This window comes from Eptatretus burgeri, chromosome 12 (assembly GCF_056783735.1).
Source record: "Eptatretus burgeri isolate ZD-2024b chromosome 12, Ebu_testis_v1, whole genome shotgun sequence".
NCBI lineage: Eukaryota > Metazoa > Chordata > Myxini > Myxiniformes > Myxinidae > Eptatretus > Eptatretus burgeri.
In genome coordinates, this window is record NC_140972.1 from 2,065,020 (window position 1) to 2,085,492 (window position 20,473).

The window sequence follows — 20,473 nt, forward strand, 5'->3', positions numbered from 1 at the left end:
GGATATTCTGCTTCTGCTCTCCCAACAATGGATGGAGGTCCTCAATGCCGGACATAAAATCAGAGCCATCTCCCAAGATATATCACCTGCCTTTGATACGGTCTGGCACCCTGCCCTGCCCTGCTCACCAAACTCTCTTCCTATGGTATCCAAGGTCATCTCCACTCATGGCTCGCAGACTTCCTCTCCTGTCGCACTCAACGAGTGGCCCTAAATGGAATTCTTTCATCCCCTCTTCCTGTCCAGGCTGGAGTTCCTCAAGGCAGCGTTCTGGGCCTTGTTCTTTTTCTGGTTTTCATCAAAGATCTCTCCGACTCTCTGGAAAATCCTCTTTATCTCTTTGCTGATGACTCCACCCTTTGCCGTACCATCGGTCATCACTCAGATTGGAAAGCAGCAGCTTCTTCGCTCTCTGCAGATCTGGGTAGAATAACAAACTGGTCCAACATGTGGAATGTCTTTCAACCCTGACAAATCTCACACACTCACTATGTCTCTCCGAAAGGACTGTCTGGAAACCCCCCGCCCCATCTACTTTCTCAACAATCCTCTGGAAGAAGTCCTTTCATTCAAGCGTCTGTGTCTCAATATCTGCCATGATATTTCCTGGGAAAGCCACATTTCCAACCTGGCCTCCAAAGCCAGTCGTCGACTGGGCATCCTCCGTCGTGCAAAGTCCTCCCTCGGCACACCTGAGCTACTGACCACATACAAAGCTTTCGTCCGCAGCCTGATGGAGTACTGCTCTCCTGTCTGGGCGGGTGCTCCCACCTCTCACCCTTCTTGGCTTCACGCTGTGGAAACCAAGGCATTTCGGATCATTGTTATCTCCCACGATAAGGCTTAGTCGTTAGGCCTCTCCACAGGCAGGTCGGTGGTCTTTCTGTCTTCTACGGTCTCCTCTCCAGCTTCACCACCTCCCCCCGCCCCCCGATCTGACTGAGATATGTCCACTTATATTTCCTTAGGGCGCTCAAGGTCCGCCGGTAACCACCTTCTGGTAAAACTACCAAAATCAAGAATCACTGCTCACCTTCACTCTTTCATTCCTGTTTTTCCCCATCTTTGGAACAAACTCCCACACTCTCTGCAATCCCACTCTTCCCTCCATGTCTTCAAAACAGCTGTTCACCACCATCTCATCTTCCCCCATCCAAAACCATGATCTTTTCTACCCCCGTGAATCCACCCCAATCCCACCTCCTTCAAATTCCCTGCTTTCCTTCCTGAGAGTCCGTGTTGTGTAAAGACCTGAAAGTCCCTGTCGTGTCCATCTTGTCTACCCTCGGTACCCAGCCACATCCCTTTCCCTTCCACAGATCTCCTCAGGTCTCTGTTCCCCACTGTTTTTTCCTTCCCTCTCACACCCCTTGTCTCCTGCTCCCCTTGTTGTATGTTCTGTGTGTTAGCTCTCATCCGAGCCTCGACATTGTATACAAAAAAATATACCATCAGAGATGGGAATCCCCGCCATTGAAAAATAATTGAAATCAGATAAGCGTTTTTCCATTTATTACAAAAAAAAACATTATTTTCAAGATGGCCGCCCCAGTCGGCCATCTTGGATCCGGCCATGCCCAAAATCAATAGGGTTCTTCCTTTTCAGGTGGTACATGTGTGACCCACATTTCAAATCGATATGGTGAACAGTTTATGAGTTATCGCACTCACAGCTATAAATATTGAAGCCCAGCCAGCCAGCCGGACGGACGGACGACCGCCCCAGTCAGCCATCTTGGATCCGGCCATGCCCAAAATCAATAGGGTTCTTCCTTTTCAGGTGGTACATGTGTGACCCAAATTTCAAATCGATATGGCGAACAGTTTATGAGTTATCGCACTCCCAGCTATAAATGTTGACGCCCAGCCAGCCGGATGGACGGACGACGGACGGACGACCCGGGTGACAACAATATCCCCCTTCCGCCACGCGGCGGGGGATAAAAACTAGCATCCGTTGAAGACAAAGTCTTCGATATCCCCCGCCATAGTAAATGAGGATTAACAAACTTATATTCCCTAAGCGTGTGCAATATTTATGTGAGGTTTCCCCTTGATCTGACCAGCCGTTCTGGAGAAGATGTTTGAAGGTTTTAGGGTAAATTCAATATGGCCACCAAACCATGTGACCTATCAATTAGAAATTAACAAACTTCTGAAAGGATGTCTTGGGTAAAGTGTATGTGAAATTTTGTCTCAATCTGTCCAGCCGTTCTGGAGAAGATTTTTAAAATTTATTAATTTTCAATCCAAGATGGCTGACGAACAATGTGACCTATGACATCATAAATTTACATTCTGCCTACAATCCTCCAGTGGAATACTTGTGTGAAGTTTCATGTTAATCGGATGAGGTGTGTTTTTCTATCCAAGATGGCTGCCAAACCATGTGACTTGTGATGTCATAATTTTTACTATGTATGCACAGACATGATGGAAGATGATAGTTGCAAATTTTCGCTTCGTTAGGTTATGTGATTCCAGAGAAAACATTACATAATATTTTTCTTGAATCCAACATGGCTGCCAAACCATGTGACCTATCAATTAGAAAATATTAAAGGCACCAGTTCACCACTTGCTTCATATGTGTACCAAACTTCGTAAATATATCTTGAGGGGATTTGTAGTTAAGCTCCGGAAACGAAATGTGACGGACGGACAGACAGAACCCATTTCTATATTCCCCGCCAACTTCGTTGGTTGGCAGGGGATAAAAAGGATTTTCTTCTTTTTCCATTAAACTGTGGAACTGTTGTCATTTTATGTGCTTTCTGCCATGGTTTCTTTTTCATGCTTTATGAAACTTTATTTTTGTAATATTCCTATGGCTGTTGGGATCGATCGCTTCTCCGTGACCGAAAGGAATATGAGCCGGCACGCATGAGTTCCGTTCTCAATATTAGTTAGTTACATGAGTTACGTTACATTACGTTTAAATTGACAATTATGATGTTTCTCAAGCCAGCATTTGGCATGCTCCAGTTTAAATTAAACCCTCCACACTCATACCATCTTGTGGCGTGTCAACTCTGACAACACCAGGTTCGATTCCGGAAAGGCTCAATGTGGTGTTCATTACAATGTGCAACATGTAACTGGTGGCCACCATTTTGTGTTCGACAAAAGGGTCGTTTTTTTCTCATTCACACCATAAAATCCAATCCTATAATCGAGGCAAATATTCTAACAACCGACCTCAAACTTTTGGACTCTTAAGGTGAACCTTGTAAGAGGCTTCCTCCTCTTAAAATGAAAGAGTTTGTTATACCATACACTTGGATTTATCAGTTTTTTTATTTCGTTTCCAGGAAAAAAAAAAGCCGATTTTAAAACCTCTACTCAGTGACCACAGACAGTTGGTCTCTTTTAAAATAACGAGAGCTGGCAGTAAAGCTAGATTTTTCAGAGAAAATCCAATCCAAGTCACCCAATTTTTATTTGGCATGAATCAAGGCTGTTTGCTGATCACAAGGTCAATTTAGGAGGCCACAATAAGGAGGCTTCTTGCACCAGCAGAGAGATCACAAATTATAAAGCTGTCTGCAAACACTAAATACAAGTTTAATACAAATTGTCTACTTCAAAGATCTTCTTCCCAAATCTAGAGTTCGAAACTCACCTGCAGGTGTGCAGGCATAGCACAGTGAGGGTTGAGTTCCACTTGTGCACGAAATGCATCCAGGAAAAGATCATTGAGGGTCTGGTGAATCACTACATTGCTCGCAGCATGAATCGGGGCCTGTAGTTTCTCTCTAAGCTCTCCATATTCCGTGGAATTCAATCTGCATGGGCAAAAGATGTCGATCATAAAATGGGAATACTGCAAAACGTCATTCATTGCTGTCGAACATCTCAGATCTCAAAAGTAATGCAGGACTCCTTTAACCCTCCACCTTCTCAATTCAGAATTAGTGCCAATACATGACTTTCAAAATGATGTAATGAGTCCCAGAACGTTTGATACGCATGCACAGAAACCCCAAACACCAGGGTTCATCGGGCCAGCCGAACGTATATAACGCGCGTGCGGCGTGCAAGATAAGGATTGTTACCTAAAAACCACTCACAAAGCTTCGAAAAGAAGCCGAAAATAGTTGCAAACATACCTGCGGGAAAGGGGTGTGCCTTTGCACAAAACAAGAGTTGCTGAACCTTCTAAATTTGCCCAAAAATCTAATAGTTTGCAGCTCCTTGTACTGCAAACTCCCGAGGACATGAACCGGTACAAGACCCGAAGGTTCGTAGTTCTACAAAAAAAAAAAAAAAAACATTCGTGCTTCTTAACCCAATGGAAAGGTCATATCTGGGGCTGCTCGATGTGTGGGTAAGCTTTAAATAATGATATTTGCTGTTAATCATGTTTGGAGGGACGGAGGAGGGTGGGAGTGAGAGCTGTACGGTCTGTGAGGGCTGTTATACATTTTTTGTTTGGTTCCAGGGCCACATGAGAAATTATATGAGATTTTTGCATCTTTTTTTGTTGTTGTTGTGTAGACAGTTGAGGCTTGTGGAAGAGCTGGTACGAGTACACGGAACAGATCAGGACGCAACAAGACAAAATGAAGAGTAAAGAGAGAAACACCAACAGCAAGAGTTGAAGGCCAAGACAGAGCGAGGGAGACAAACGATGGGTGTGGGGAGGAAAGGGGGGCAGGAGAGGATAGATGGGATTGACAAGATGGATACAGAAGGAAACTCAAGAGGGGAAAATGGCATATTTGAAAAGGAATAGGGATAGGGGTGGGGAAGGAGGATGGTTTACAAAGGAAGCAAAGATCATGGTTTTGGATTGGGGATGATCTGAGATGGTGGTGAACAGTTGTCTTGAAGACCTGGAGGGAAGAATGAGATTGAAAAGAATGTGGATATTGGTTCCACATGCGGGGGGGGGGGGGAGAGGAACAAATGAGTGGAGGTGAGAAGTGATCTTGGATTTAGATGGTTTCACCAGAATGGGGTTGATGGTGGACCATGGGAGCCCTGCAGGTACCTGGGGGTGGGGGTGGGGGTGGGGGAGGGACAAAGCATGGAAAGAGAAGAGGGTGCAAGACCAGAAAAGAGGTGTTAGAAGACAAAAGATCACCGATCTGTCTGCAATTGTGAAGTGATAGACCAATAGATTAGCTTCATCACATAAGATTCCAATAATCTTGAAGGCCTTCGTTTCCATGGCTTCAAGCAGAGCAAGATGAGAAGTAAGGGAGCCATCCCAGAGTACTCCATCAAGCTGAAGATGAAGGCCTTGTAGGTGGATGGGAGTTCAGGTGTGCCAAGGAAGGACTTTGTACGACCGAGGACGTCCAGTCAGCGGATGGCTTTGGAGGCCAAATTTGAAATGAGATTTGCCCAAGAAAGATCATGGCTGATAGTGAGACTCAGGAGTTTGAATGAATGAACTCCCTCAAGAGAATTAAGAAAGTAGAGAGGAGGGTTTGCCAGACAGTCCATTTGGAAAAGGGATAGTGAGAGTGTGAGATTTGTCAGAATTGAAAGACATAATTCCAAGTGTTTGACCAGCTTGTGATTTTGTGAAGGTCTGAAGAGAGGGAAGTGGCTGCAGCCTTCCTATCTGAAGGATGAGGGATGTCAAGGCAGAGGATGGAGTCATCAGCAAATAGGTAAAAAGGATTTCCCAGAGAGTCGGAAAGATCATTGATTAACATATTGGTAAAAGGACATATTGATAAAAGTATCCGGCGAGCAGAACCGAGTCACTGAAAACACATCACATGCACAAAAGAGCTCGTTTAGCATTCATGGCTTGTGGCATGGTATTGTGTACACTGTGGTCCTAAATGAGGAGAAAGCTTAGAAATTCAACCCAGTTTTAATAAGATAAACAATCTTAATGTTATATAATGCCCAAGTGTCTGTGCTTTCAGAAAATGTATACTTTGCTATGGGTCCTATGGATATAGTTGCTTACAAAGCATGTTTTTTTTTTAATCCAAACACAGGCTATTTTTCAAATTTTTATAGCTCATTTTTTAGAAATGGGTTACATGTATGATTGCATATGTTGTCCAAAATGGTTGAAATGCATTTTTTGTTTGATATACATCATTATACATAAGAATAGAACAATTCCTCGAAACAGTACATTTCTTATGACCTTCTGCATATCTTGGCACCTTCAAATGTGTAAAATCTCAGATGTTGCAATTTCCCCCAGTCATAGTGAAGCTTACAAAATCTTATTCCAAAAATTTGAAATGCATCTGATAGAACATCTTAAATAGCAATTTACTTCTGCATAAAGTGATGATTTAAAATGGCAAGTTTCAACATGGATCATTACTACATACCAGTTTTTAGGTTCACTTCCATGATTGGGTCAAAAATGTTAGGAAGTATGTAACAAATTGCATTTACCAAGCTGCTCCAAAATTACTGGTAGCTATAAGCTTGATTTTATAACCATAGAATAAGTTTACCAAGATGGCCCTATGATATAAAAATCATTACCAAAGGCCAGTTTGGGTTCAGTATACAGAACATCAAAGGTCGTTAGGAAGTACGTAACGTTTTAAAGAAATCTGCACTTTTAATCCTAAGATGTTAGTTTGGTTCATCACAGCATGTATTTCTCTGGTTAAGTTTATGTGCATATATATTTATGACCTGAATGAACACTGATCAATTTGTTAATTTCATATGACCTTGACCTCTTTGCTCAAGGTCAAATATCAGGTAAACCAAATATTCTCCATATATGTGGTTTGCAATTAGTGTACAATACATATCGAAGCCATCAGACCAATTTTAGAATGATATGAGTGGTTCCTTGATACAGATAATTGATAACCAACTTTGACCCTGTCAGAGCAATAGAAAGAGGAAGAATTAAGCTCTGCCCAAATAGATCTTGAATCCCCATGATGTTGGCTAACAAATGATATGCAAAACTTAATCATACAATGACTTTCATTTTTTGATCCCCCCTCCCCCCCCCGCCCCCGTGTCCTAAATGTGTACATAATACCTTGCTACAAGCCTCATACGTCATTTAAAAAGTCACGCATACTGAGCGAGAAGAGTAAAAACAAACAAGAAGCGAATACTTCGATATCGCGCGGCTGGGGGCAGTAAAAGTCTAGGTTAAGGATGATGAAACAATTTTGCAGTTATAAAATTTATGTGACATAGACACGGTGAATTAGCATGCATGATGAGAAGAGTTGTGACATTGGACAAATTTCTATTTATAGCCCTCAGAGCAAAGGGACGTATGTGGCCATAAGTGTGACAGAAGACGTGACAGAAGACACAGGACAGAATAGCCAATTATATAACAGCGCGATGTCGCTGTGCTGTAATAACCACTTCTGTCACCAAAAAAAAGAGGAATAAATCACCTCCACAAGACGTTTTAAAAACACTTCTGGTGAAAAACAATGAAGAACAACAGTTACAACGCTGCGCGTCAACTAACGGAACAGGAAGATTATCACTTCCTGCTCAGAAAATCAACTTCCGGCGTCAAACAGAAAACGATTCAGCACAAAAAAAACGTTGCTCTTCCACATTAACCCCGCCCACAATTCACCCGGCAACCTCTGCCCACAATCCACCGGGCAATCTCCGCCCACATCACACCCAACAATAAGTGTGACAGAAGACACAGGACAGAATAGCCAATTATATAACAGCGCGATGTCGCCATGCTGCAATAAAAAGGTCGATCTAATAAGATGGAAATAAATAAATAAAATACAAAATATTTCCAAACCTTTTAGAAATGCAAAACTATTGAAGCAATGAATGTACAAAAGTAATGGTTGGTGCATTGTACTTATCTCACGATGACGGGATTCCAAGTTCAAATCTCCGTATATGCTGAACCAACCATCCTTATCCTTATAATTCACCAGCAGGGGTGCCCAGCCTTCCCTGGTGCTGTTCTCATCCTGTTGGCATTTTGAACAAATCAATTTGGTCTTTTTTGTGGGTTTTTTTGTGTGGGTGCCAAAAAACGCTTACCCTACACCCACTAAGGAATGGGGTCGGAGATCACCCACTAAGGAATGGGGTGGCGGTGTTGTCCAGGAATTATAACGAGAAGAAAAAAAAAAAAGTACCGATTTGTATCATACAAAACTCGGATTTAAGTCCCAACATATCGTGTACTATGTCGTGTGCTAACCTGAAAAAATAAAAATTACTGTGAGAGTAATTACACATGTATTTTAGAGATATCTTATGTTACAGTATTCCAAACATAAAGTAATCATTTTGCTCGAAACAGTCATTGCAATCCCTCTCAAATTCTGATGAGCAAAAATTGAGCTACAACCGACACGTCACCGTGTCTGGCAGACAGAAAGTAACTGCGTTCGAGGATGCAAGATGTGCAGTGGCTTTGTGTTGCACATTTCTAACCCGCTGGAGGGGAACGCGTGGCTTGTACATTTGGCAGCGTTTGCGACACACAGACATGAACTGAGCCTCAGATACAAAGATGTTAAAATACCATGATGGTTCCTAATGTCCTTTGTAAAAAAAAAAACGGGAATGCTATTGAAACGAGCAGGGATCTGCTGGATATCCACGCAATGCAAGATGTGACCAAGTCATCAACTCTTCCCCTTCTCTCACACCCTTTCCCAAATTCTGCCTCCTGACCCAACCTCCTCCCTCCAAACAAAGAAAACACCACGATAAGCTATCTTAACACGAATATACAACTAAGCACGTATTTCGCCCAAGGTGGAAAACCCCGTTGGGGAGAGTGGCAAAATACGTTGATACAACCTCCATCATGTGACCCTTTGTCCTCCTTAGTAGACATGTAAAGTGACATTTGACCTCAAATTGTGATGCAAAGGTCCCCTTTGGCATGGAAGTTCCATAGAGTCATAGAAACAAATTTATCCAAAGACACACATCGTATCTCAAAATCCAAGATGGCCGCCGTCGACCATTTTGGAAAACATGGCCCAGTTATAGCTCATGAACCGTTTGTCAGAGAAACTATTATGATACATGTTTCCTAACTAACTTGAGGTCACTGAACTCATTTCCGGTGACAATTTTGCTTTCTGATGGATTTAAAGGTCAAATCATAGACAAAAATACATAAATGTTACATTTTTTATAAAATGTATGCGAAAAAAAAATTGTGAGAACGAGACATGACTTAACATGTCTACTATATGATGGTTAGGTCAGACCCAACTCAGAAATGGTTATCTCATGCTGAATTTAACTACACAAGAGTTAGTCACATAATGTATCTATGTTATGTGACCTTTAATTTTTACTTTTTACTTTCAGGTTCAAAGTGACTAATCCAAATGAGATCCAATAACTGTGAAAGCACGCCTGCCACGATGGACTGGAGCCTATTTTTATATGTCAATCAGACGAGACTCATAATCCAACTTCGGATCCCTCATCATCTGTAAAATTGAGAAACAATCCTGAAAGACTTTCAGCCACTTACAGACGGGTTGTGAACAATATCCAGGAACTCAATGAATTAGGTGAGCTGCCTGATTTTGTATTCGTAGAGAATACTGGTGACAGTGATACTCAGAATATAGTGCAGCTGATGATGTCTAATCATGTAGTGTGGCACAAAGCTTGCAGGAATGCTGTCGACAATCAGAAAGTGCAGAGAGCCAGGAATAAGCATCAAGGACAAGCGTCATTTAGCCCGGTAAAAACTCGTGCAGCCAGGTCAGTCACACAGACATCACCCTCCACATCTTCGAGCGAACCAGTTGACACTCCGTATCTCTTTCGTGATGAAGTGGGCAATAAGAAAGAGCTCAGAAAAGCTGCTACACTTGGCTTGGATAAAAAAAAAATCAATGACTGTGCTCAGCTGTTGGGCGACAAACGACTGTTGTCTAAACTGTCTGCTGGTGACTTGATCGCTATCAATGCCATCTATCATCGTGCGTGCCTGACTCGGCTGTATAGGAAAGTGGAGACGGTTGGATGTGACATCAGTGATAGTCATAACACGCAGGTGATGCGAGCACATGTTCTCAATGAGTTACTTGACTTTATTGAAGATAACCGTCGTTCAGGGGAGTCACAAGCAATGGCTCACTTGACGACCCTTTATGATAAGCGTATTGCTGCTCTCGGCTTTCCCAACATCAAATGCAATACAACACGCCTTAGAGAGGACATTGAGCGCATGATTCCTGACATCAAGGCAGTAAAGATTAACTGTTGCTGGTCTCTTGTTTTCGACGAAGACCTATCCAAAGCTATAGTTGATATGAAAGACAACACATCAACTGAAGTCTCCACCCTGCACAAAGCAGCCAAGATCCACCGTCGAGAATATCTTCAAATGCGGCAAGCTTTTACGGGTTCCTTCTCAACCCCATCTGAAGCTGAATCAATCCCAACCACTCTGCGTTCATTCCTGTACATGCTTCTTGATGGACCATCTATCGATCAGCCATCTCCTGGATCTAAGAAGTCCAAGGCTGCAACCTCAATTTAGCTAGAAAACATGTGTCATAATAGATTCTATGACAAACGGTTCATGAGCTATGACTGGGCCACGTTTTCCAAAATGGTCGACGGCGGCCATCTTGGATTTTGAGATATGACGTGTGTCTTTGGATAAATTTGTTTCTATGACCCGAAGGAACTTCCATGCCAAAGGGGGCATTTGCATCATGATTTGAAGTCAACACCCTATATTGTGCACTTAACATGTCTACTACCTGTCAAGTGTGGTTGAGATTGGATAACAACGACCGAACGTATCGCGATCAAAAAACAAGACAGACAGACAGACAGAAACCAAATTGCATATTTTCGTGTGATGCTGTATTAAAATAAGGGAATTTTCTGTATGTGTGCATGTTTGTGTGTGATCATTATATAATCACGAACGGCTAGGCTAATCTGGGGAGACGACTTGCAATTTTCACCTGTACGTGTGGAATCGTGCAACTGGTTTAACGACTGATCCCTGCTTACGGAGGGAGCATTGACAACACATTTTGCATGGAAGGATTCTAAAAGCAAAAACAATGACAATAAAACAGTCAAGTAAATTTTTTCCTGAAAGAACACCACGCTCCCAGATACCTCAACTGTTCAGCACCTCCTTCCAGCTACAATGTGTTGCAGAATGTCTAAGTAACCGTCACAAGTTTGGATGAATACAGGTACAATATTTAACATACCAACCTGATGTCAAACGGTGCCACTTGAGGGTTTCTGCTTTTCACCCGTACCGTTAACATTTGGACGGCTGTGCTCGTCTCGGCCGACAGGGTGTGACGCCGCGCCTCTGCCAGCTCAAGGTGGGCATCTCTCTGCAGGGCCACATTGACACTGTACGCCGCAGTGCAAACCACCCACGAGTCTGTAACAACAACACGTCCCTCTGGGGGGCCCCGTGAAAACTTGTCGATGCGACAAAACTCTGTGTTAAGCAACAAAGCAGCCGCTCGCCAGCCTGCACCTGCCGGCGCCTGGATCTCCAGGCTATGCGCCAGCGGGTGCCCGTCCCAGCTGTTGCGGCGCCATGCCAATCCCACAAGGGCAGCCCAGATTGGCAAGCCAAAAGCCACCGCAAGAAAGGCCCGCCAAACGAAGGTATCGGGAAGTGTAGAAAACAGATTCTTGTGAGGTGCCGCCACTCCCAGACCCAGGTAATAAACTGCACACACAATGTAACGATAACGTTTTCAACAGCAAATCATGTAAACTCATTACACATCGGAAACAGCATAACACTCCACCAGTCACCTTCTTATTTTGAATGCAGCACATGGCTGGTTGCATCATTTGCTGGGGAGCAGCTGTGCACTGCTGAGACAATGCCCCCTGTAGATTAAAGCAGGAATTAGTAATTTGTTCACGGTGCCGGCAAAAGCTTGCCTACTCTTCACGAAGGACACAGTGGGATCTCTAACATCTACCAACTAATGCCGGTTGATGGAATGCCCAGTTCAACGTCCATCCGAGGGACGGCACACACACACACCAATACCTAGCCATGCCTGCAAGGGTGATAGTTTATTATCTGGATCAAGATTCAAACCCAGGCGAGACACTCGGAGGTGAGTGTGCATACCTCAATGGCCGAGGCTTTCCCAGCAATCCAACCAGTTACCTAATGAAAGGTGGCATTTTCAGGAAGTCAGAATCGCACTAATTGGTTTCTTGGTTTTAGAATCCATTTTGTTGCAAACATAGGGTGAGGAAGTTACATTGGCAGAGCTGATGAGTTCATGATTTCATGGAACATCCTTAAAACTAGCTGACCCCTCAAAATGATAGAGATGGCAACTCACAAAAAGGCAAAAATGAGTGAAGTAGCAGTGCAGCGGCCGTACGGCGCATGTGGAAGCGAACAAAGTCCAGGTCCTCGCTGCCTAAGAAACCAGCTAGGAGGCCATGGACGGTAATGCCCGCAGAGCGAAACTCAGTCGGTGTGAGCAGGAAGCAAATGGCAAACAGCAAGTAAGCAAAAGTGAAGACTGCTTCGGGCGATTCCATGTCAACTGTAAGAAAGAGCGTAAAAGGTTTCAATATTCTGTGAAAATTTAACTCGCAGAGGAATCAGATGAAAGGTTAAGCTAAAGGGTTAAAGAATTACAATCACATGGACAAAATATTGTAAACATAAAAATAACACAATGGTGTCTGCCATATTACAAAGTGGGAACAGCATCCATTTTTCAATTAAAAGAATATACTCGTACATATGTTTTGTTACAGTAGTTGTTACAGGTTTGTTACAGTAGTCCTGTAATGTCCATCTTGCATTCCCCATGTTCCCCACCCCATCCCTCTCCCATCCACAGATCTCCTAATGTCTCTGTTCCCCACTGTGTTGTCCTTCCCACTCCCGCCCCTCTTGTCTCATGCCCCCCCCCCTTGGTGTGCGTTGTGTGTTAGCTCTCATACGAGCCTCGACAAGGTATACAAAAAAAAAACAAAAAAAAAATGTAGAACCACACAAGTAAAATGGATTACTGTAACACAAAGCACAATAACTAGAGTTCTGGTTACCTTCACCACCAATGGTGGACAGAGGTTGTTTTCACCACTGTCTGCATGTCTGTCTGTGAATAGGATATCTCAAAAAGTTATGGATGGATTCAGACGAAAAAAAAAAAAAAAAACAGTGGACAGATTGGGTGCACAATAAGGACTAATTGATTGTTTGTTTATTTATTTTTAAAGGACGAATTAAAAAAAAAATTTAACGTGATTCTTCACCATTGAGAGATGGAGCCAAAAACTATGTATATCATGATATTTCAAAAAAGTTGTGGACCAGTTATGACAAAACCAGGTGGATGAGTTTGCAAGGTGACGAGAACAAGCGGATTGGATTTTGGTTCAGATCTGGCCTATCAGTGGCATACAAAACGTGAATTGTTCAACCTAACGGAGGTATACGCTCTACTGAGTGCCGTTCTACTTTGCTCTGTTTTGCCAAGTGTCACTCTATCAGTGATTTTTCATTAACTTGCCAAAACGAAGTTTTTGCAAGATATGTAAGTCAGCTTGTACGTTTTTTTTGTTTGTTTGTTTGTTTGTTTGTCTGTAATCACGTATAAAAAATTCTGCAGAGCACAGTTATCATTGGAAATTTTTGTAACTTCGCATATCAGAGGCCTATAGAGGTCCCTTTCAGTGCACAAAATTTTGAAGGTCAAGGTCAAAGGTCAAGGTCACTTTGTCGCAAATCAGGGGAGTCGACGAAACCCTTATTTTTTGAGTAATTTTGATCGGATCGTCTTCAAACTTCATGGGAATATAGTTCATGGTCTGGCGCTCAGCTGATTAATTTTTGGTGGCGATTGGCCTTGACCTTCATAGTTAGAGCCTAAGGTCAAACATATTTGACCCCAAGGTCAAATTTTCAAGTTTTAGGAACCATATCGTGTAGTCCCTCAAATTGAACACCTCGATGAGTGCTTTCTAGATATGTCAAGCTTGAGACATTATGACGTCATTTGGTGACGTTATGAGGCAAAAGCATATTTTTCATGGTTACTCTGTAGAACGATTCTCATCGGAATCTCTCGTAGGCAGATATTCCTCAAGGAGTCGCTCCTGGTGGATAGCAGCTCTGTTCACCTCAGTGTGACCTTAAAGAAGTCACACGTGGTCACCTTTTGGCAAGATACGGGTCACCCTGCGGGTGACATTGGTTTATTTGTTTGTTTGTCTGTCCGCTCACCTCCAGTCCAAACCGCTCAGCTGATCATTCTGAAATATTCGGAGATTGCAGGTACATCCCTGCAACGGTCGATCAATGTGTTCGACATCGGCCAGATTTCTAAAATTGACTTGAAATTTGAACAGAATTTGCATATCAGGTCAACTAATTCAACCACAAATTATTTTAAAAGTCAAAAGGTCAACATATGATTAATTTTGAAAACCGAGAGATACAGAGAAAAACTATACATATCATATCTCAGAAAGTTGTGGACCAGTTAAGACAAAACTTGGTGGATGAGGTTGTTAGGTGACAAGAACCAGCAGATTAGATGCGAGTTCAGGTCTGGATTCAGATCTGGCCCATCAGTGGGATACAAAACATAAACTGTTCAGCCTGGCAGAGGTACGTGCTCTCCCGAGTGCCACACCAGTTTTGAATGCAACATCTCAGCTCATGGAAGAGTAAGATGGCAGAGGGTAAGAAGGCAATGAACTGATAGTGGGGCAGCAGTTGGACACAAGCAAAGGGGATGAATGAATAGGAAAAGAGGAGAGGAGAGGAGGAAACAAAGTAACTTACACGTAACAAAGTTTGGTTAGGTTAGGGTTAACGGTGGTTTAGAAGATCACGGGTAGAGACGGGGATGACATGAGAGGGTGGTGCATTGCCGGAAAGAGTGGAATTAAAGTCTCCAGAATGCAATTCCACAAAAAGGAGAAGAGACGAACAAGTGAGTGAAGGTTGGTTCGGGGTCAGGGTTAGGGACCTCCCCTTCCCAATCTTGACATTCCAATTCTGATGTACCTAACCCAAAACCCCTCCTTGCTTCGCGTCCTCACTCTCCCCTCTCTCCCCCACCTCCTCCTCAATCTCCCATCCCCCCTACTCGACGATCTCCCCGGAGATGTGGAGGTCGGGGAGCGAGGGAACGGGTGGAGGTCGGAGGAGCGAGGAACAGGGTGGAGGTCGGAGGAGCGAGGAACAGGGTGGAGGTCGGAGGAGCGAGGAACAGGGTGGAGGTCGGAGGAGCGAGGAACAGGGTGGAGGTCGGAGGAGCGAGGAACAGGGTGGAGGTCGGAGGAGCGAGGAACAGGGTGGAGGTCGGAGGAGCGAGGAACAGGGTGGAGGTCGGAGGAGCGAGGAACAGGGTGGAGGTCGGAGGAGCGAGGTACAGGGTGGAGGTCGGAGGAGCGAGGAACAGGGTGGAGGTCGGAGGAGCGAGGAACAGGGTGGAGGTCGGAGGAGCGAGGAACAGGGTGGAGGTCGGAGGAGCGAGGAACAGGGTGGAGGTCGGAGGAGCGAGGAACAGGGTGGAGGTCGGAGGAGCGAGGAACAGGGTGGAGGTCGGAGGAGCGAGGAACAGGGTGGAGGTCGGAGGAGCGAGGAACAGGGTGGAGGTAGGAGGAGCGAGGAACAGGGTGGAGGTCGGAGGAGCGAGGAACAGGGTGGAGGTCGGAGGAGCGAGGAACAGGGTGGAGGTCGGAGGAGCGAGGAACAGGGTGGAGGTCGGAGGAGCGAGGAACAGGGTGGAGGTCGGAGGAGCGAGGAACAGGGTGGAGGTCGGAGGAGCGAGGAACAGGGTGGAGGTCGGAGGAGCGAGGAACAGGGTGGAGGTCGGAGGAGCGAGGAACAGGGTGGAGGTCGGAGGAGCGAGGAACAGGGTGGAGGTCGGAGGAGCGAGGAACAGGGTGGAGGTCGGAGGAGCGAGGAACAGGGTGGAGGTCGGAGGAGCGAGGAACAGGGTGGAGGTCGGAGGAGCGAGGAACAGGGTGGAGGTCGGAGGAGCGAGGAACAGGGTGGAGGTCGGAGGAGCGAGGAACAGGGTGGAGGTCGGAGGAGCGAGGGAAAGGGTGGAGGTCGGAGGAGGGATCCTGTTTTGCCCGGCAATTGCCAGGTACTTCCCCCCCCCCTTCCCCCTTTTATACATGGTATCGGCGCATTTAAGAGCAAGGACACAGAGAAGACGAAGACACAACATTACAAAGGGAACAGCAGGAGAAAGGGGAAACACCAATAGCAGGGTGGAGGGAGAAGGTAGACAGACAGCCAAACAAAGGATGCAGGTAACGATGAGGGTTAAGGGAGAACATAAGGAGTGGGCAAGATGGATACATATGCAAAATTTTGGGAGGGGTTGGGTTGGTTTAACGCGTGAAGAAAAGATCATGATTTGGGATGGGAGATGACTTGAGATGGTGAAGAATAGCAGTCTTGAAGACCTTGAGGGAAGAATGAGATTGAAAAAAAGTGTGGAAGGTGGTTCCACAGGTTGAGAAAAAAAAAAAAAAGAGGAATAAATGAGTGGAGGCGAGCAGTGTTCTGGATTTCGGCAGTTCCACTAGAAGGGGGTTGCTGGTGGACGAGGTGCATCCTGCAGAAGATACTTGGGGGTGGGGGGGGTAACAAAGTACGGAGAGGACAGAGGGTCAGGTCAGGTCAGGTATGGGAGCATGTGCCAGAACAGCACGTCGCTGCGTCCACTTTCCGCCGGTACTCCAGGGGCCTCCGTCTGGCCATCCCCCAGGCAGATGCCAGGCCCATCCCCATCTCCTTGAGATGATGGTCAACCTGTTGCAACCATGAGGCACGTGGTCGACCCACTGGCCTCCTCCACTCATGAGACTCCCTCGCTGAGAGAATCTGGTGAGCAGGATCAGAGTCAGGAAAACGAGCCACATGTCCATACAGCCGCAACTGACGCTCACGGACTATGCAGGTAACAAATCTCATCCGAGTCTCTCTCAGCAACCGCTCGTTGGACACAAAATCCGACCAGCGATAGCCAAGGATTCTCCGAAGAGACCTGGTACCAAAGGAATTAAGTCTCCGTCTCAGATCCTTGGTCAGAGTCCAAGTCTCGCACCCATAGAGCAAGACTGGAAGTACCAAGGACCTGAAGACTCGGACTTTCGTCATCCCGCACAGGTACCGGCAGCGCCACACCCCATGATCCAGTGAATCCATGACTCCCCAGGCCCGACCCAGACGTCTATTGACCTCTGACTCGCAGCCAGCAGAGACATGAATATCACTGCCAAGGTAAGTGAATCTCTCCACGACCTCAACATCCTCACCACAAACAGACACAGACAGGACAGCAGCATCCAAGATGTCACCGAAAGCCTGGATCTTAGTTTTGACCCAAGAAACCCGTAATCCCAACGGCTCCGACTCCTCATTCAGCACCTCGAGGGCCCCCAAGAGGATGTCTAAAGTCTCCGCAAAGATGACTGCATCATCTGCAAAGTCAAGGTCCGAGATCTTGACATTCCCAAATGACGCACCGCAACTTGATCTCTCTGACATCCTCCCTAGAATCCAGTCCATACAAGTGCTGAAAAGTGTGGGGGCAAGTACACATCCCTGACGAACTCCAGTAACAACTGGAAATAAGTCAGAGATGGTACCACCACACTTCACAGCACTCTCAGTACCAGAGTAGAGTTCAGACATCAGATCGATCAGTTTTGGTGGCACCCCACGAAGACCAAGAATCCTCCAGAGGACATCCCCATTCACCGAATCGAACGCTTTACAGAGATCAACATAGGCTGCAAGCAGCCCCTGCCGAAACTCTCGACTGCGTTCGGTGAGGACACAAAGTGCAAGGATACGGTCAATCGTTGACCTCTTTGGTGTAAAGCCTGACTGCTCTGGACGCTGGTGCTCAAGCAGATGGTGGCGAACCCTATCAAGAATTATCCGAGCAAAGACCTTGCCCGGCACTGAGAGCAGCGTCACCCCTCGGTAGTTGTTGCAGTCTTGGCGATCACCCTTCCCTTTCCAGAGAGGGACAACAAGGTCCCTCTTCCAGTCAGTTGGGATGATGCCTGTGTTCCAGGCAGAGCACAAAACTGCATGCAACGACACGAGTGCAGCATTTCCACCAGCCTTGAGAAGTTCTGCATGGATGCCACAGATCCCTGGAGCTTTGCCCCGTTTCAACTGGTTCACCGCAGCCCGTGTTTCCACAAGCGTAGGTGGACCACAGTTGATTCGAGGGTCAGCAACAGGGATTGTAACACCCTTGACGTCCAACTCGACAGTTGGGGGATCAGCCTGGTACAACCGCTCAAAGTAACCGGCCCAGCGGGCCTTCACTTCAGACTCCTCTGTCAAGAGCCTACCACTCTCTGCTCGAACTGTAGTGCTCCGAGGGATGGGCTTGGATGAACGTAATGCGCGAATTCCCCTGTAAGCGGGACGAGAATCACCTGTCCACAGGTGATGCTCTACCCCCTCACAGATTCCTCGCACATAGGCCTCCTTGTCCACCCTCAGTGCACGTACAGTTTTACGCCTCAGCTCCCTGAACAGCTCAGCTCTGCCATTCAGCCTGGCCCTGCGACTCTGGTCAATGGTATCCAGTGTCCCTTGAGAGACAAAATTCTTCTTTGCCCTGCGGTGAGCTCCAAGGCATCCACCGGCAACATCAAGGACGGTGGTCTTGAAGGCGCTCCACAACTCTTCAGGACCCCCAAAGCACCCAGACCCCCCAAGTGTCCACTCAGCCTGTTCGCAAACTCCTCAGCTACTCTCTCATCCCTGAGCTTGGCAACATCCAGCCTCGGCTGGGATGGTACCATTCTCCAGGATTTAAGGTGCAGCTTTAGAGTTGCTACAACAAGCCTGTGGTCAGTATTGAGGAACTGAGCACTCCGGTAGACCCTGCAGTTCTGGATCATCCTCCAACGACCGTCAATGAGGACATGGTCAATCTCCTTTGCCACACCGCCAGCATTGGAATACCAAGTCCAGCGATGAGCTTGTGGGCGCTGAAACCATGAACCAGCCACCCTAAGTCCATGACTTCTTGCAAAGTCAAGGAACTTAGTGCTATTCTGGTTCATAGTTCCTGACCCATGGGGACCAACACACACCTCATAACCATCCCTATCAGTTCCAGTCGATGCATTGAAATCCCCCAAGACTAGAAGTGTATCTCGTCTGGGGCACTGATCAACCACAGACTCGAGTGTGGCGTAGAATGCATCCTTCACGGTGAGATCACTCGCCTCAGTCGGAGCATAAACAGAGACCAGGGAAATGACACCTAAGGAGTGACGAATCCTTAATCTCATAATACGCTCGTTGACCGGTGTTACCTCAATTATCATTGGGGTCAGCTTATTGGACACAGCTACAGCAACTCCTTGGGTATGGTAACCATCAGAGCGACCAGACCAATAGTAGGTGTAACCACCCACCATTATCTCGCCGCAATCCGGTCTCCGAACCTCAGAGAGAGCTGCAATCCCGATGTCCAAACGCTCGAGCTCAGATGATAACAGAGACAGGTGATCATCCTCTCAGGGATAGGACATTCCAGGCACCCACCCGAAGGGACTGCCTCAGGTTAACCCAAGGAGACCGCCGTCTGGTGGATGACACCTCTGCACCACTCCGACACACTCTCCCGCAATCTGACCCAGGGATGTTACCCCGTGGTTTCCCTCCTATCATCAAAGATTGGGGGTCCCGAAGGCTTTGCCCCAATCCCGTCATCCGGTGAGCTGCCCTGCGAAGGGAAGCTGCACAGGAGATACTCCCACGGAGTGGGTTTTCAGATTTTTTTGCGTTTTTGCGTTTTGCGGAATGAAGGGTTTTACGGTGGCCGGAGTGCAAATCCTGCCCGGAGTGCAAATCCGGAGTGCAACCTCCTAATAAGAAGTGACCCAACTGCAGGAGGACGTCCGCAGACACAGTTGGGCACTAGATATGGATTGCCGTTGGCTCACAAGGAGCTCCTCCGCCCTTTGACAGGTTTTGTTTTTAATCCTGCTGTGTGTCCATATCCAAACACCCTCCTCACCAGAAAACCTGGTGGGGGAGACGGTTTAGTCGCCGACAACCCGACCATGGAACAGGTTAGTACAGGTTTACATGGTACCTGTAGCAGGTCACAGATCGAACCTGACCTGACCTGACCCGGACAGAGGGTGCAAGACCAGAAATGAGGTAGATGAAGACAGAGACACCATCGACCAGTGACGATGGTGAAGTGATATGTCCATAGACTGAGTTTCATTGCGAGAGATACCAATGATCCTAAATGCCTTGGTTTCCACAGCGTCAAGCTGAGAAAGGTGAGAGGAGGGAGCACCGGCCCAGAGGGGAGAGCAGGACTCCATCAAGGAGAGAGGGCCTTGTAGGTGGATTACAAATATTGATAATCTGTCACAATTATTCAACACCAGCTTAAGAACGTTTTCCCAGAACAGAGGAAATTTAAATTCCATTGCACTGCATTGGCCAAACATCATCGAAACAATTTCCTCGAGTCGTTCCTGGATGGGGATAGGGAGAGCTCTT

The 20,473-nt window shown here is 46.2% G+C and overlaps 1 protein-coding gene across 13 annotated transcripts in view; it reads right to left on the minus strand.

Annotated features, from left to right (window-relative positions):
* TMEM129 (transmembrane protein 129, E3 ubiquitin ligase) overlaps window positions 1-20,473 on the minus strand; it is a 62,754-nt gene that overhangs the window by 38,857 nt on the left and 3,424 nt on the right. For 12 of the 13 annotated variants that reach the window (XR_015050175.1, XR_015050174.1, XR_015050172.1 and 9 more), the window contains exons 2-4: window positions 12,276-12,485; window positions 11,164-11,638; window positions 3,623-3,785 (exon numbers count right to left, since the gene is read on the minus strand). Coding sequence is in view for 6 of the 13 variants with exons in the window: in XM_085849237.1 (XP_085705363.1) it covers window positions 3,623-3,785; window positions 11,164-11,638; window positions 12,276-12,485 (848 nt within the window). In the remaining 7 variants the exon portion in view is untranslated. The remainder of the gene's footprint in view (window positions 1-3,622; window positions 3,786-11,163; window positions 11,639-12,275; window positions 12,486-20,473) is intronic. The other variant, XM_085849238.1, reaches the window with a different exon arrangement.